This window comes from Hippocampus bargibanti, linkage group LG03 (assembly GCF_051943395.1).
Source record: "Hippocampus bargibanti isolate YZ-2025 linkage group LG03, ASM5194339v1, whole genome shotgun sequence".
Classification (NCBI taxonomy): Eukaryota; Metazoa; Chordata; class Actinopteri; order Syngnathiformes; family Syngnathidae; genus Hippocampus; species Hippocampus bargibanti.
This window is the reverse complement of record NC_142736.1, coordinates 4,822,598-4,839,524: the sequence shown is the minus strand read 5'-3', so window position 1 is coordinate 4,839,524 and position 16,927 is coordinate 4,822,598. Positions and strand designations below refer to the sequence as shown.

The 16,927-nt window shown below is 48.2% G+C and overlaps 1 protein-coding gene across 1 annotated transcript in view; it reads left to right on the top strand.

The window, feature by feature from the left end:
- Nucleotides 1–16,927, top strand: part of vps13c (vacuolar protein sorting 13 homolog C) — a 72,779-nt gene that overhangs the window by 40,474 nt on the left and 15,378 nt on the right. Inside the window, exons 34-59 of the mRNA XM_088991736.1 lie at nucleotides 425–592; nucleotides 2,643–2,947; nucleotides 3,017–3,167; nucleotides 5,053–5,161; nucleotides 5,240–5,373; nucleotides 5,619–5,793; nucleotides 6,000–6,079; nucleotides 6,168–6,227; nucleotides 6,493–6,652; nucleotides 7,545–7,664; nucleotides 7,745–7,848; nucleotides 7,916–8,083; nucleotides 8,155–8,459; nucleotides 8,561–8,708; nucleotides 8,950–9,088; nucleotides 9,167–9,285; nucleotides 9,394–9,551; nucleotides 10,832–11,085; nucleotides 11,162–11,478; nucleotides 11,658–11,894; nucleotides 11,956–12,087; nucleotides 12,274–12,363; nucleotides 13,171–13,326; nucleotides 14,384–14,648; nucleotides 15,696–15,856; nucleotides 15,926–16,047. Of these exons, the coding sequence (XP_088847862.1) occupies nucleotides 425–592; nucleotides 2,643–2,947; nucleotides 3,017–3,167; nucleotides 5,053–5,161; nucleotides 5,240–5,373; nucleotides 5,619–5,793; nucleotides 6,000–6,079; nucleotides 6,168–6,227; nucleotides 6,493–6,652; nucleotides 7,545–7,664; nucleotides 7,745–7,848; nucleotides 7,916–8,083; nucleotides 8,155–8,459; nucleotides 8,561–8,708; nucleotides 8,950–9,088; nucleotides 9,167–9,285; nucleotides 9,394–9,551; nucleotides 10,832–11,085; nucleotides 11,162–11,478; nucleotides 11,658–11,894; nucleotides 11,956–12,087; nucleotides 12,274–12,363; nucleotides 13,171–13,326; nucleotides 14,384–14,648; nucleotides 15,696–15,856; nucleotides 15,926–16,047 (4,337 nt within the window). The remainder of the gene's footprint in view (nucleotides 1–424; nucleotides 593–2,642; nucleotides 2,948–3,016; nucleotides 3,168–5,052; nucleotides 5,162–5,239; nucleotides 5,374–5,618; nucleotides 5,794–5,999; nucleotides 6,080–6,167; nucleotides 6,228–6,492; nucleotides 6,653–7,544; nucleotides 7,665–7,744; nucleotides 7,849–7,915; nucleotides 8,084–8,154; nucleotides 8,460–8,560; nucleotides 8,709–8,949; nucleotides 9,089–9,166; nucleotides 9,286–9,393; nucleotides 9,552–10,831; nucleotides 11,086–11,161; nucleotides 11,479–11,657; nucleotides 11,895–11,955; nucleotides 12,088–12,273; nucleotides 12,364–13,170; nucleotides 13,327–14,383; nucleotides 14,649–15,695; nucleotides 15,857–15,925; nucleotides 16,048–16,927) is intronic.

Here is a 16,927-nt window from a genome sequence, read left to right as displayed (position 1 = left end):
CTATTAGCTAGCTAGCTTTCTATCCGAGTTACTTAGCTATCTATTAGCTGTTTATTAGCTAGCTAGCTTTCTATCCGAGTTTCTTCCAGGTTGAGTGAAGGCCTAGCTAGCTATCTGTTAGCTATCTATTAGCTATCTAGCTTTCTATCCAAATTACTTAGCTATCTATTAGCTGTCTATGAGCTAGCTAGCTTTCTATCTGAGCTACTTCCGGGTTGAGTGACGGCCTGACTAGCTATCTGTTAGCTAGCTAGCTTTCTATCCGAGTTACTTAGGTATCTATTAGCTGTCTATTAGCTAGCTAACTAGCTTTCTATCTATTTGAGTTACTTCCTGGTTGAGTGAACGCTTGCGCGTGTGGCTTCCGCTGCCTACCCACAGAAAAACTTAGCAAATGTTTGGCGTTGGTGTTTGTTTTGTCTAGGCGGTGTCCATCGTGGGCGAGGAGGTGTTCAGCTTCAAGCTGAGTTTGTTCCCGGGCGCCACAGAGGGCGACGGCTACACGGACACATCCAAGGTGGACGCCAAGGTCACCTTGCGCCTGGGCTGCATCAAGATGGTCTACCTGCACAAGTTCCTCAAGTCGCTTCTGGTCAGTGCGCCGCCCGCCGCTCTGGTTCATGTCAACAAGCTACAATTGCTACGCTTGCTCAAGGGGCCCAAGTCGCCTTGGGAAGATTGGGGAGGGCACGGGAGGTGGCGCACTCGATCCGTGTCTGCTCCCTGGACGTCACTCTCCTGTGTTTAGCACGGAGGAGAATTTTCCGCAGATCGGCGGATTTCTGACTTAAAGACTAAAATGACCCGATAAACTAAATATGTATTCTTGCTTTTTTGCTGTTCATTTCCTGTTTGGGCTTGTGTTGGCCGAAAGCGCGATTTTGATTGGATGTTACTGACTTAGGTACCGTTGATGTTGAAACAGGTAAACAACCCCTTTTGATTAAGCAAATGAGTAAAAAAAATCTGTTTGAATGGAGCGAAGGATTTGCCTTTGTGGAGAGAACAGCTTCTAATTTGATAGACGATTCAAATTTGCAATCAAACAATAGCATCGGTCGTGGTTTAAACATTAAAGAGACAGGCAGACGACAGAGAGTGAGAAAATGGATTTCAACTTTGAGTGTAGACTGCAAGGTTAAAATTCCCATCAATCAGGCTCCACAAATAACCCGCACAAGCTTGATGCAAAAAGCTATCAACCCAGCTAAACAGAACACAATTGATGAGGAACTAGGTAAAATTATCGCAAAGAAAGCACTTATAAGGGATCATTCCTCAAGATGGTGAAAGAAGGTTAATTATAATACCATAGCACATTTAATATACAGTGGGACCTTGACTTACGAACTTAATTGGTTACCAGACAGAGTGTGTATCCCAAAAAAATATTTCCCATATGAAACCATTAAAATGAGAATAATCCGTTCCCAGGACCCCATAAAACTAATAAAAATTTTTACTTTCTCATTTTCTAAGCCTTAAAACTACACAAAATATACCTTATTTTATGTATAATAAATGTGTTATAGTATTATGATTAAAGAACTAAACTGTACTATACAATAAAGTCATTATATTTAGCTTTGTGATGGTCGTTAATGGCTTGATGGAATAGAAAGCTTTTTGCATCGAGTGTCTCAAGGAGCTCTGAGTTGTACATCTTAGAAGTTGTGATCTTGCAACAGCAACAGATGCAGGCAGACACACTAGGAACTTCATTAATAGCTGGTTCCCTTGCTTATAGGTCCGGTTTCCTCAGCATTAAAAACTTGATGAGGAACATAAGCTTCTTTCACCATCTTGAGGAATGATCCCTTGTAGGTGCTTTCTCTGTGATAATTGTATCTCGTTCTTCGTCAATTGTGATCTGTTTAGCTGGGTTGATAGCTCTTTGCATCAAGTGTACAGATGACTTGTGCGGGTTATTTTTGGAGCCTTATTGATGGGATGTTTTAACTGTTTTCGATCCATTTTCTCACTATTCTCACACTCATACTTTTTTTTCAAGCTCTGTCATCTCCCTTTCGTGTGTGTCTTCTCACTCTCTCTGTGTCAGGTAGCTTTAACCGAAGACGGCATTTTGTTTTTTTTTGTTTTTTGGAGAACGACCTCACTCTCTCTCTGTCTGTAACCTCATCCTCCATTGCTGCGTTCTTGACCAATCCCGTGGCTTTAACCGAAGACTGGGGGTGGGGAATAGAGGGCAAAAACAGTGGCCACCATTTTCTTGTTAGGAGAACGGGCTCGTTCGCGAATGACACATCACTCATTGTGGCAGCTCCGTGTGTATCCCGAAAAATAGTTTGTATGCCAAGGTAAAATTTTCATAAATGTTTGTAAACCGAAAAGTTCGTAAGCTAAGGGGTTCGTAAACCGAGGCTTCACTGTACATAAAATAATAATTAAGGCTTAGAAAATTAGAAAGTAGAAAATTATGTTTTATGCGGACCTGGGAATGGATTATTCTCATTTTAATCGTTTCCTATGGGAAATTAATTTTTGGGATACACACTTTTTGCCTTACACCCTCTGTCTGGGAACCAATTAAGTTCGTAAGCCAAGGTATAACTGTATATATACAGTCATCCTGAACCCGTCCCCCACCCGCCTTTTTTTCTCATTTGTCATCTCTGGTTTAGATGTATGCGGACCACTTCCACACGGCCAAAGAAGCGGTGAGCACAGCCACGGCTCAGGCGGCGGAGAAAGCGGCGTCCGGCGTGCGGCATTTGGCCCACAAAAGCTTCCGTCTGCTGATGGACATCAAGCTGAAAGCGCCGCTCATCGTGGTGCCGCAGTCGTCGCTCTCCCGCAACGCCGTCCTGGTGGACCTCGGCCTCATCACCGTGTCCAACGGCTTCAGCCTCCTGTCCGCCTCGGGATCTTCGCTACCTGTCGTGGTGGACAGGATGGACGTTCGGCTCACGCGGCTCAAGCTCTCCAGGTAGCCGTCGCCGTCTCGCGCTAACCGCCCGAATGGAAATGAGAAGGTCTCTGAGGGGTCGGTCCGCAGGGCAACCCTGGGGGCCGACCCCTCTTCAGCGCCGGACATCGAGATCCTGGAGCCCATCAACGTGGAACTGGCGGTCACCAGGAACACGGCGTCGTCCTGGTTCCACAAGATCCCCGCCATGCACGTGCAAGGGGTCCTGCGCTCCCTGAAGGTAACGGTCGGGCTGCGTTGCCTTGACCCGCCGGCGCACTACTACTACTACTATTACTACACGGAAGTAACTAAAATAGGTAGAAAGCTAGCTAGCTAGCTAATCGATACACGAATAATAATAATAATACATTTCATTTATAAGCACCTTTCAAAACTCTCAAGGCCACTTTATTGTCACAGGATACAGTAGCTAATAGATCGCTACCAAGCCAGCTAGATAGCTAAATGATAGCTAGCTAGATAGCTAGCGAGCCAGCCAGACAGCTAATAGATAGTTAGGTAGCTAGCTAGCTAATAGATGCAGTAATAATAATAATGCATTTCATTTATAAGCACCTTTCAAAAGTCTCAAGGTCACTTTACAGTCGCAGGATACAGTAGCTAATAGATAGCTACCTAGCCAGCTATATAGCTAAATGATAGCTAGCTAGATAGCTAGCAAGCCAGCTTGACAGCTAATAGATAGCAAATAGATAGTTGGGTAGCTAGCTAGCTAATAGATCCAGTAATAATAATAATACATTTCATTCATAAGCATCTTTCAAAACTCTGAAGGTCACTTTACAGTCACATGAAACAGTCGCTAATAGATAGCCACATAGCTAGATAGCGAAATGATAGCTAGCAAGCCAGCTAGACAGCGAATAGATAGCAAATCGATAGTTGGCCACCTAGCTAGCTAATAGATACAGTAATAATAATAATAATAATAATAATAATACAGTGGTACCTCGGTTCTCGAACGCCTCAGTGTTCGAACAAATCGGTGTTCGAACAAAATATTCGAGATATTCTTGCTTCGGCGCTCGAACATCAATCGGTGTTCGAATGCCAATACGACGCGAGGGTGGGGAGCTGAGCGGCGCACGGGCCAACTGTTGTCGCTAGCGGACGTGCTGCGTTTTGCTCTAGCGTTTAATATAGGTGTACGAAGAGTTTTAGCCCCTAATCATGCCTCCAAAGAAAGTAAGTGATGCTTAAAGTGACAAAAGAAAAGTAGTGCGTACAACTATTGCATTCAAGAAAGAAATAATCGCAAAATATGAAGGAGGTGTGCGAGTGTCTGATCTGGCGAGGGAATACAGCATGGCGAAATCTACGTTCAGTACGATATTAAAGAATAAGGAGGCTGTGAAATCTAGTGATGTGACCGTGGGAATGAGAGCAAGTGTCATTGGATAGATATTTTAAGAGAAAAGAACATTCTGTAGCCGAGTCATCCAAAGCTGTCACGTTCCGAGCGAGAGTGACGGCAGATGACTCGTCGGAACGTAGTGGAATGTTTGGGATCCCAAAACAGACACGTACTACCCAAGCAGGATGTTTATTCACAAATCAAAGAAAACACAGCGAGTAAGAAGGCAAGGGGGTGATCCGACCCGCTTACTACGCCATAAAGCAAATGGCACACGAGGGTGCAAAATTACGCAATCCCGGAAGATGACATGAATTTACGGGACGCGGGGAAAATACCTCGGACCGGATATACTCGCGCATCGAAGGAAGAGTCCAGGTACGGTGGCGAGTTGAGTCAATCATCCGGCATTGGCGAGGTGATCGCGAACCGTATAAATGCCGCGTGTCCGTGATTAGAGAATGACAGCGGGTGGAGAACGGCCGGGAGAGGCAGCCCCCCCTATGTCAACTCGCAAGTGACAGGAGCAAAGAGGTGGTTTCGGTGTTCGGAAAAAATCGCTTTTCGAACAGGGTCCTGGAACGAATTATGGTCGAGAACCGAGGTACCACTGTAATACATTTCTTTCACAAGCACCCTTCAAAACTCCCAAGGTCACTTCGCTACTCACCCACAGAAAAGCTTGTACTTTGAGTGTAAAGTGACCTTGAGAGTTTTGAAAGGCGCTAAGGCCAAGCGCGTCCGGCAGGTGAGCGCGGGCGAGGAGGACCTGAACCTGCTGATGAAAGTCCTGCTGGAGAACATCGGCGAGGGAAGCCGAGAACACCGCGAAGCGGCGGGCGACAAGGGTCCCCCAGGTGACTGGCAAGTCGTCACGGAAACGGAAATCAGCTTCTCGGGAGTTTGAGTGACCCGAGCGCTCTCTTGGTCCGCAGAGAAGGGCGAGCTCGGAGAGCGGCGAGTGACGCCGGCGGCGCCTCCATCCGGGCCCGCTGGCGACGGAGCGGTCGCTAACGAGGAGCCCGGCGATAACCCCGTCAACGTCCTCCTAAACTTTAAAATCACAGAGGTGAAAAGAGCAGTTCCGAGGCGCTCTCTTATTTGGCTAGACGTTTTTCGGCTTCTTATGTATATGTTCGGGAAACACACGGAGCGCCACAATGAGTGTTGTGTCGTTCGCGAACGAGCCGGTTCTTCGAGCTCCAAACACAGAGCTGAAAATGGCAGCCGGCTTTTTGAGTTTTAGAACTACATCAATATTCAATGCAGCATAAGAAACCTTCGACTCTCTTCTTTCATCGGTTCCTCTCCAAGGTTCTGCTGAGCCTGAAGAAGCCAAAGCGCAATCCAGACGCCGAGGTGGATCTGGAGCGTCCTTTCCTGGTCTTCCACCTTGGCCACCTGGGCCTTGACACCAAAGTGAGAAAGTACGACACCTGCGCCACCACGTACATCAGCAAGATGACGCTCACCTGTCTGGAGTTCAAAGGTAACCGTCCCCGCCTTCCCTAAACCTGAGTCGTCCCCCCAACATCTGGGCCTCCTTTGCCTCCGCGTTAGCCAAACGAGCCGCCCAACTACGTCGTCCTACGTCCTAAATTAGACTCCCTGTCTCTCGATCACATCCCGGCCGCCAACCACGCGCCTTGTTCTTGTCGAACCGTCTTGGATGCTGTCTGTGATGTTGTCCTCCAGACTCGGGCGGAGATCCGCTCTGCCTGGTCAGCTCGTCGGCACAGCCTGGATCCGAGCTGCTCAAAGTCCAGTACTTCAAGGTCAGGCTATCGCAGAAGGTCTTGGCCTGCATTTTTGGCCAGGGCCAACCGAGTCTTGACTTGCACTACATTTGCTGATTGGGTTCAGGCTGATCGAGAGGGTCCTAACTTCTCCAGCGTCTACAAGAACACGGAGCAGATGATCAACGTGAGTCGCGCAAAGGAAATGTCGTCTTCCTCGTTCCGCCTCGTTTGCTGAAAGCCTTCCAATGATTTCTACTCGTGACGCTTGGGTACAGCAACACAAAGTCCGTGCCCAGCATGATTTTGAAATGTAGCCAGGCAGGCACAGGGAGAACACATGCACATATGCCGCACCACCCTGGCGATCGACCTGGGACCAGTCCGCGAGCTGACGGTGGATCGCGTTGGATGCGGCGGTGGTGTGCAAAGAATGTCTCCTTTCCCCACAGGTGACCTTCAGCTCACTTGACCTCATGCTTCACACGCAAGCGCTCCTGTCGACCGTCAACTTCCTGTCGGGGGCTCTGTCTTCGGGTAGCGCGATGGCGTCTCCCGAGAGGGCGCTCAGCCCCAAGACCGAAGACGGAAAAACGACAGCGGCCAAGTCGGGTAAGTCCATGGTTGGCTTCCTTCGTGCTCCGCGTGTGACGTTCTACTTTCCCAATACAACAACAAATCAAATCAGCATCAAGTCAAGTCAAGAGTATTTTTCGAGCACTTTGAATCAGACAAGCCGGGTCTAAAGTGCTGTACGTGGTCAACTATTACGTACAGGCAAAAAAGCAGTCACAAATATATTAGAAAGCACCAGGGAGTAAGACGAAGATCAAGTCTGAGTCAAATGCCAAATAGTCCAAATGAGTTTTAAAGAGGCGGGTTTTACAAATAGGCAGCGAGGGGACTTGACCAATGTTCAGTTTCAGGTCATTACAGAGAGAGGGAACAGACATGGAAAAGGTTCTATCCCCTCGGAGCCTCCGTTTAAGTCTTGGCCCTTCTAATAATGCCTGGTCAGCAGACCTGAGGCGCCAGGAAGGTGTGTATGGGAGGAGGAGCGAGGCCATTCAAACATTTGAAGATAAATAATAAGATCTTGAAAAGAACTCGAAAATGTATCGTGAAAGGATGCCAGAGTAAGAGCTATGTGCTCCCTCTTAAGAGTAGCAGTCAGGAGGCGAGCAGCAGCATCATGGACCGATAGAGGCTCCGATAGAGCTTGTTGATGAGCTGCTTGTTTGAATCTGATTTGTTGGAGTAGGGAGGGATTAAATATGGGTCGTGGATATAGCTCTCGAGGAACCCAACTTCCCGCTCCTGGTTTACAAGAAGGCCAAAGTCACATTTCGAAAGTCGTGTGGTCCTGAAACATCTCAGGATGCTCATCTCCCAAAACCAGCTACTGCCTTCGTTACAACCAATCATTCAGTTCTATCCCTGAATTTTGGGAAATGGAACGGATTGATGGCATTCCAGGCAACGACGCCTTTCTCTTTTCCGCCAGACACCACTGCATCATCTGGGCTTGGTGAGATCATCTCTCTGAAGGTGATGGTGGCTCTGGGGTCTTTCAATGTCCTGGTGTGCGACCAATGCAGCGACATAGCCGACATCAAAATCCAAGGTAGCGAATCCAGCCCGCTGGCCCCTTGGGAGACTCCTCTGGCTCGCGCCGGCGCTTCAAGGTCTTGCCGGATCTCGCAGGTCTCCACGGCACGCTGCTGGTGCAGGGACCTCAAACTTACATGTCCGCGCGACTGAAGGACTTTGCGGTGCTCAACGTGGATCCGGCCAGCATCCACAAAAAGGTGGCCCTAAACCGGCATGCTGAGCGCAAAACCGAGCGCCGCTTGAATATCTGTTGACCGTCTTCAGGCCATCTCCATCGTGGGGGACGAGGTGTTCAGCTTCTCCGTGAGCCTCACTCCCAAGGCCACCGAAGGCTCGGCCTATGCCGATACGTCCAAAACGGACGGCCGGGTCAAGCTCAACGTGGGCTGCATCCGGGTAGTCTACCTGCACAAGTTGGTCATGGCCCTCCTGGTGGGTGTTCTCAGCTGATCGGCACTTTAGACCCGCTCTGTGTGAGGCTCATGTTTGGTGCGTTTCCGCAGAACTTTGCCAATAACTTCCAGACGGCCAAAGCCGCTGTGAGCGCGGCGACCGCTCAGGCGGCGGAGAGGGCGGCGTCCAGCGTTCGGGACTTGGCTCAGAAAAGCTTTCGTCTGTCCACGGACATCAAGCTGAAGGCGCCTCTGATCGTCATCCCCCAGTCGTCCGCCTCCTACCAGGCCTTGATCATGGACCTGGGTTTGATCACCGTGTCCAACTCGTTCGCCCTGCTGCCCATCGATGGATGCCCCCTCCCCGCTGTGATTGACAACATGGATGTACAACTTACGCAGCTCAAACTCTCCAGGTCAGTCGCTTTCTTTAATCCATGGTGAGACACCCAATACTGAAGTCTGAATGAAGCGAGCACAATGGCTTGATTTTCATCACAAGTGCCTCGTCCGCCAGGAACTGTTTGGACCCCACTTCAGGTGGAGCCTCCAGCGAGCTTCTTGAGCCCGTCAACCTGAAGCTGAGGGTCAGCAGGAACCTGGCCGCCTCCTGGTACCACCAGATGGCTGCTGTGGAGGTGGACGGGGATCTGAAGCCAATGAAGGTGACCAGGATAATATCTCTGGGGTGGGTGTCCCTTCTTTGGGGGACTCGTGTCAGGATGTCCTTGTCAGCCTTTTTAGTGGGGATGTCTGACCACAGAGAACCATTGAATGTTCCGGTTGACGTGCCTTTTGTAGGCTAGCCTGCTTTTGTCTCAGGCCCAGCTCGGCCAGGATCCTGCTTGAGCCGGGATCCGTCCGACGTGACGCTCTAAAAGAGGATGTTTGCTTTGTGGCCTGTAGGTGGCACTGAGCCAGGACGATCTGAAGGTGCTGCTGAAGATCTTGACAGAGAATGTGGCAGAGGCAGACAGCCTGCGGCCGAGTGACCCGAGACCGAGAACCGCTTCTCAGCTTCGAGTACCCGCAGGCCCTGAGCCAGGTTTTTGCACGGCCCATCTTCCACACTGCACTCCCCTGATATTTCACCGCCGTTTGACATCCATATTTGATTTTGCAGGTGGTGCTGGCAAGCAGATCAACTTGGATGAGGACCGGGATGAGAGTGTGGAGTCCATCAAGTTTAATTTTAGGATTGAATCACTTGGATTGGTTCTGTACAAAAATGAACCCCCACAGGTTGGTCCGCAACTGCTTTTGCTCTGACCAAGTCCGAGAAACAGTTGAGGCGGCAGGACTGCGAGAAGGGTCTTGCTTCAGTCTCATCCTTGTCCGTGTTTTCTGCAGCCTTCTGACCAGGAAAATTCCCGCCTGGGTGAGTTCGCCCTCCACCTCTTGAAGGCCTCCGGGAAGCTCTGGAACAACGGCAGCATGGAGTTCACTACCATCTTGACCAACTGCACTTTGGATGACCAAAGGAGCGGCATGGACAGGGTCACCTCGCGGTAAGTGCCCCCACGGTTTGAAGTACAGTGATACCTCGGCTTACGATCGCTTTAGCTAACGAACTCTTCGCCTTACGAACGTTAAATTCGTGAGAATATAATCTTGGCATACGAACTAGTTTTCGGAAAACACACGGAGCGCCTCAATGAGTGATGTGTCGTTCACAAACAAGCCGGTTCTTGGATCTCCTGAAATGGCAGCCGGCTTTCCCCGCCCCCAGTCTTCAGTTAAAGCCACACATGATTGGTCGAGATCCGTGGTAGAGGAGGGAAGGGGCACACGCATCAGTGAGCGGGTGGAGGGGTTACAGAAACAGAAACACACACACACGAAAGGGAGACGACAGAGCTTGAAACAAAAAGCAAAACAGCAAAAAAAAAAACAAAGCTAAAAGGTGAGAACATGGAAAGAAAACAGTGAAATTTGGACTTGTTTCAACTTTATTGATAGTTCAAAGGCAGAGTGTAGACTGCAATGTTTAAATATCCCATCCATCAGGCTCCACAAATAACCCGCACCATCCATCTGTACAATTTGAAGAGAACCTATAAGCAAGGTAACCAGCTATTAATAAAGTTTCTAGCCTGTCTGCCTGCGTCTGTTGCTATTGCAAGATCACAACCTCTAAGATGTACAACTCAGAGCTCATTGAGACACTTTATGCAAAAAGCTATCCATTCCATCAAGCCATCAACGACCATCACAAAGGTAAATAAAATGACTTTATTATACAGTACAGTTTATATATTTAAGTACAATACCATAGCACATTTATTATACATATAATAAGGTATATTGTGTGTAGTTTTAAAGCTAATTTAGTTAAAAATGATGTTTTATGGGGACCTGGGAACGGATTATTCTCATTTTAATGGTTTCCTATGGGAAATTCATCTTTGGAATACACACTTTTCGCCTTAAACACACTTTCTGGGAACCAATTAAGTTCGTAAGCCAAGGTATCACTGTACATAGGTGGCTTGAGTATCCCTGGTGTCGCATCTGCAAACAGAAAAGGTACCTACACATGGGCAAATTCTCAAGGAGCGATTAAGTCCCAAATTCCTGTGGCGACAATCACACAAGTCCAGTCGGCTCACTTGGAGGGAAAGGAGGATCTGCCCGAGGGCAGTGGGATCAGTTTGATACAAAACCTTAAGATTGGTTCCTGGGGGAACTTTGGATGAGGATCCATCTCATGGGCACATGATTCAGTTTCAGGAAGGGGCCAGTCACTTTCAGGAGCTCTACACCATGTGTTTCTGGTCTCTGTCCTCAGGATGGTGTGCCGTCAAGACTCTGAGAGCTCCGAGGCCATGATCGATGTGGCTTTCCGGCAGAGCGGCGGGGACCGCTCGGTGGTGGCCGTCCTGCAGAAACTCTACTTGTGTGCCAGCGTGGAGTTCCTGATGGCCGTGGCCGACTTCTTCTTGCAGGCTCTGCCGCAACGGGCCCCTCGAACCGCCGGGCCTGCGCCGAGCGACAGGCTGCCGCTTAGACCCGCTGCGGAACAGAGGAGCGAGGCCAAGAACGGTAGGAAGCAAAACCAGCACTCACGTTGGCCCACAATCCTCCCACCTCAACCCGAGCGACTCTGCCGTGCGTCCAGTGTTGCCGTCGAGGACGAGTGTCCATGCGGTGGTCGTGGACCCGCAGGTGGTGTTTGTGGCCAGCCTGATGAAGGCGGAGGCACCGTCCCTGCTTGTGTCCTTCCAATGCGACTTGAACCTGCAAGAGCAAGCTGGAATCCAGACCACCACTGCCCAACTGAGGGCCCTCAAGGTCCTGGCCTGCCCCCTCATTCACAACAAGGAGGATAAGACTGTGACTACGGTTTTGAGACCCTGCTCCGTTGTCATGGAAACCAAAAAAGGTCCCTGCCAACCACTGAGCGGCTCAGTCACGGTGGAGGAGGTCATTGTCAAGGTGCGTAGTCCGGGATGGGGCTTCAAATGGGTTTTTTTGGCTGGACCGTGAGCGCTGTGCCTTAGTGTTTGGACTCAAATTTCTCGACGTGTTTTCGGGTGAGGTTTTCGCGTCAGGGTTAGGTTTTCACAGTCAACATTTGTGTTTGGCCACCGTCTTATTGTTTTTTCTTCGCGCAGGTTTCCCCGTTCATCCTGAACACGGTCAGCACCATTACGGCGGCCATGACGGCCAGGCAACGGGACCGCGACAAGACTGAAGAACAACAGGAAGACCTGCAGGACCTATGGCTCACCAAGAAGGTTGACGTCTGCAACTACTGGTTCCTGGGCGTGGACCAGGCCATTGAGATCACCGAGAACTTTAGGGACCAGGAGGACCTGGATGTGGGCCAGCACTTTGCCGCCCACGTCAAAGTAAGACCCGCAGAAAATCACCTGAGCCGGACGAGGCTCTGATGAAGTTTCTGCTTCCCAGCTCTTCCAGGTGACCCTGGAATCCGGTCTGGGTCACCGTACGGTCCCCCTGCTGCTTGCCGAGTCCTCTTTCAGCGGCTCGGCCAAGAATTGGTCCTCACTCTTGCAGCTCAAAGCCAATATGACTCTGGAGGTGACCGTTTTGATTCTGGGAGACTTCGGGATCAGGGTTGTTTGTTTTCTTTCCCGTGATTGTCTTTAGCGGTCCGTCCGATGAATTGGTCGGGTCTTGGTGTGCCTCACTGGCAGATGCGCCAGAGTTCTTGGGCCCCCAAAAAAAACTAAAACTTTGCTGATGGATTTGATGTTGACGTTGCAGGTGAACTACTTTAACGAAGTCCATGCCGTGTGGGAGCCGCTGATTGAGCGCGTGGATGGCGGCGCCCGCAGGTGGAACCTCGACCTGGAGGTGATTGTCTCATCGCTTCAAAATGTTAACTGGCTGAAAGATTCTACAAGCCAAATGATGATTCCTGCTGGTTTCACACTTGAACTGTCATCACACTTCTTTGTAGAAGCCTTCCTTATCTTTCTTCAGTTTTAAAAGTCTCTCTATTTCTTTCAATTTAGATATGTCATCCTCCATTCTGAAAATAAGGCCAAGCAACACGAAAAAAATGACTGGATGGTTGCACTTAACTTGCTAACTGTTTACTGTAGCTTGCTCTCACTAATTCTATTATTATTCTGCAGCCGAGGAGGCGCAAGAAGAATCTGTAATCACCAGCGCCCCCTGTCATGAGGCCCGAGAACTGTGTGCCTCACCTATACACACAGTTTTGATTAAAATAAAATAAAATAAACACTGTACTACAGTGTTTATAATGTAAGGTGACTCTAGATTATATACACCAGCTAAACTGTAGACATTTAGTTCATATACTAAAAGTGTTTGAACACTTTAATAGTGATATGCAGAGGGACAGCAATGCGGTCTCACTGCAGAGAAAGCCAGCAGTCAGTGTTTGGTCACTTCCTTTCGTCTGCGTTGTCCAGCGTTTGGCCATGTTGTCGTTTCACACTTACTTTGTGTCTACCAGCCGGCTCCCCTTCGATCTCCTGGCACTGGAAACATATGTCTCCAACCAAACACTACATCTTTGTTCCGTTATCGATTTCAAGAAAAGCAATATTTATACTGATTAAACGGACTATTTTAATGTTTATCTTGAGCAATGTTTAAAATAGCTAAATAAATGTATCTATTTCCTCCAAGATGAAGAGCAATCCGGCGCAGGATAAGAGCCCGGTCCACGGAGACGACTTTGTGATCCTTCCGGAACCGCGCGTGGCTGTCAACATCCGCTCCGGCGACCCCTTAAACGTCACCTTGTCCCGCTGCGGCCTCAACGTCTTGGGCAACTTGGCAAAGGTCAAAGTGTCACGCAAAAGCAAGATTGTTTGTTTCTTTTTCATTCTTTGGCAGATGAAGCAAATATCAAAACGGATATTTAGCGAGCTACTGTATTAGCTATATAGTCAGCTAGCTATTAGCTATCTATTCACTAGGTATTAGCTATCTATTCGCTAGCTAATAGCTATGTATTCACTAGCTATTAATAACAATAGATTACATTTATAAGCGCCTTTCAAAACTCTCATGATCACTTTACACTCACAGGATACGTTTTTCCTGTGGGTGAGCAGCGGCAGCCACATGCACCAGCGTTCACTCAACCCGGAAGTAACTCAAATAGCTAGCTATTTGCCATCTTTTTGCTATATATTAGGTATCTGGTTAGCGATCAAGCTGGCTATCTATTACATATATAGAGATCTAGCTGGCTATCTATTAGCTAGGTATCTAGCTTTCTAGCTATTTGAGTTACTTCCGGGTTCAGTGAACGCTAGCGTGTGTGGCTGCCGCCCACAGAAAAACTTATCCTGTGACTGTAAAGTGACCATGAGAGTTTTGAAAGGCGCTTATAAATTTAATCTATTATTATTAATTAGCTAATACCTAGCGAATAGATAGCTAATACCTAGCAAATAGATAGCTAATACCTAGTGAATAGATAGCTAATAGCTAGCTGACTATATAGCTAATACTATAATAGGATAAGTTTTTCTGTGGGTGAGCAGCGGCAGCCACATACGCCAGCGTTCACTCAACCCGGAAGTACTCAAATAGAGAGCAAGATAGCTAGCTAGCTAGCAGATAGATGGCTAATAGCTAGTGGATAGATAGCTAATAGCTAGCAGATAGATAGCTATTAGCTAGCGAATAGATAGCTAATACGGTAGCTAGCTCGATAGCCAGCTAGATAACAAGATAGCCAGCTAATAGATTTTCAAGACGTCTATCTACTTGCTAGCTAACTCGCTCTCTATCTATTTGAGTTACTTCCGGGTTTAGGAGCTGGCTCGTTCGCGAACGACACATCACTAGCGCATACGGTGACGTTGTCCAATTGTGATGGCATGTTCAGGTTTTCTCGGAGGGCGCGGCGTCCGCCTTTGACCCGTCCATGAAGGAGAAAGCTCCGTTCAGCATCCTCAACGCTTTGGGCATCCCGCTCCTCGTGCGGCACAGCGCCAACTTGAGGCCGGTCGGCGTGGAGCAGCGCGGCAAACTGCACGAGCTGCCGGCCCAGCGCACCATGGACTTGGAACATTCTGTCTTGGAACCCTCGTCTCGGGGAAAGCTGTCGGCTCTGCAGCGTCAGGAGAGCTGCTTCTTTCACCTCACCATCGGTCAGGACGCCCGTTTATCCGAAGAATAATCATATAATCATAATACATTTGATTTCTAAGCGCCTTTCAAAACTCTCTTTGGGTGAGCAGCGACAACCAAATGCGCCAGCTTTCACGCAATCAGGAAGTAACTCAAATAGATGGAAAGCGAGCTAGTTGGCTAATGTGGACAATTTATATTTTATACTAGCTATCAAGCTAGCTTGCTGTCTATTAGCTATATAGCTAGCTACCTAGCTATTTGAGTCGGGAAACATATTAGCTATCTAGCTAGCTTTCTATCTTTTTGAGTTACTTCCGGGTTCAGTGAACGCTATCCACTAGCTGTCTTTTATCTAGCTAGCCAACTATTTGCTATCTATTAGCTATCTGGCTGGCTACCCAGCTAGCTAGCTATTTGCTATCTATTCGCTATCTAGCTGGCTGGCTGGCTGACTACCTATCAGCTATCTAGCTCGCTATCCATTATCTGTCTATTAGCTAGATAGCTAGCTATTTGCTATCTATTAGCTATCTAGCTCGCTACCTAGCTATTTGCTATCTATTAGATAGCTAGCTGGCTACCCATGTAGCTAGCTATTTGCTATCTATTAGCTATATAGCTGGCTGGCTATATATCAGCTATCTAGCTCCGTATCCATTAGCCGTCTATTAGCTAGCTAGCTAGCTTTCTATCTGTCTATTTGTGTTCTTCCGGGTTGAGTGAACGCTGGCGCGTGTGGCTGCTGCTGCTCACCCACAGAAAAACGTATCCTGTGACTGTAAAGTGACCTTGAGAGTTTTGAAAGGCGCTTAGAAATGAAATGTATATTTATTATTATTATTATTATTATTATTATTATTATTATTATTATTATTATTATTGATATCAAATAGATAGCTAGCTATTAAGCTCATTTGACCCATTCGAACACACCCAACAGCAAAATTAATTCAACCGTTTCTGTAAATGCAGTGGAAGCTCGTTTTTGAGGGGGGGCAGAGGGGGTTTTGGCTATTGTCCCGTTCGTCTGGTCATCTGCAGCGTTTCTGACGCCGTTTCTTCAGTGCCGGCGGGCTACAGCGAGATCGCCAACGTGCCCGTGGACCGGCCGGGCCGCCGCCTCTACAACATTCGCGGGCCCGAGTTGCAGCAGGCCGTGTCGCTGGTGGTCCAGGTGGACGCCGCCGACGGCAACAAGCTGGTCACCGTGCGCTCGCCCCTGCAGGTACGCTGCCGGTCGCCCACCGCGCGCCGCCACACTGAGCCGATGGCCGTTTGGGCTTTTGCATTCCAGATCTACAACCACTTCTCAGTGCCGTTCAGCGTGCTCAAGTTCTGCCCCTCGGCCCGCGGCCTGAAACCGGTGGGACTCGCCCACCCGGAGAAGGAATTCCACATCCCGTTGGACGCCTACAGGTGTCGAAGGCCCCCGGCGGCGCCGGCGTTCTCGCGCGATTGGCTACGTTCATTGGTTCTTGAGAACCGTGGCCGTTTGAGATGAGATTGAAAACGTTTGATTTGGAACCCAATCGTTGATAAATTTCGGTGTCTGATCCAAGACATCCGTCCACCTAAAGTGAGCATGCGTGATGCAAACTAACTGCTGATTTCTATTTTTCAAAAATCAGCATAATACAGTGATACCTCAGCTTACGAACGCTTTCGCTAAGGAACCTTTCGCCTTACGAATGTTAAATTTGCGAGAATATAATCTTGGCATACAAACTATTTTTCGGGAAACACAGAGTGCCACAATGAGTGATGTGTCGTTCGCGAACGAACCGGTTCTTGGAGCTCCTAACAAGGCTTTTTTTTGTCCTCTATTCCCCCTCTATTCCTCTAAGTTCGTAAGTCTAGGATCACTGTACAGTGAGACCTCAACTTACGAACTTAATTGGTTCCCAGACAGAGTGTGCAAGGTGAAAAGTGTGTATCTCAAAAAAAAATCCCATAGGAAACCATTAAAATGGGAATAATCCGTTCCCGGGTTTCCATAAAATATACTTTTCAACTAAATAAGCCTTAAAACTACACACAACATACCTTATTCTATGTATAATAAATGTGCTATTGTATTGTAATGAAAGAAATACACTGCATTGTATCATAAAGTCACTTTATTTACATTTATAGCTTGATGGAATGGCGTTGGAGGTCAAAGGGAATTGCTGTTTGGAAAGAGAGGCGCATTACATGAGGACTGTAATTAAAGAAATAAACTGAGCTGTAAAATAAAGTTTTATTTACCTTTTTGATGGTCGTTGATGGCTTATGGAAGGAGAGTCACCTTCCATAA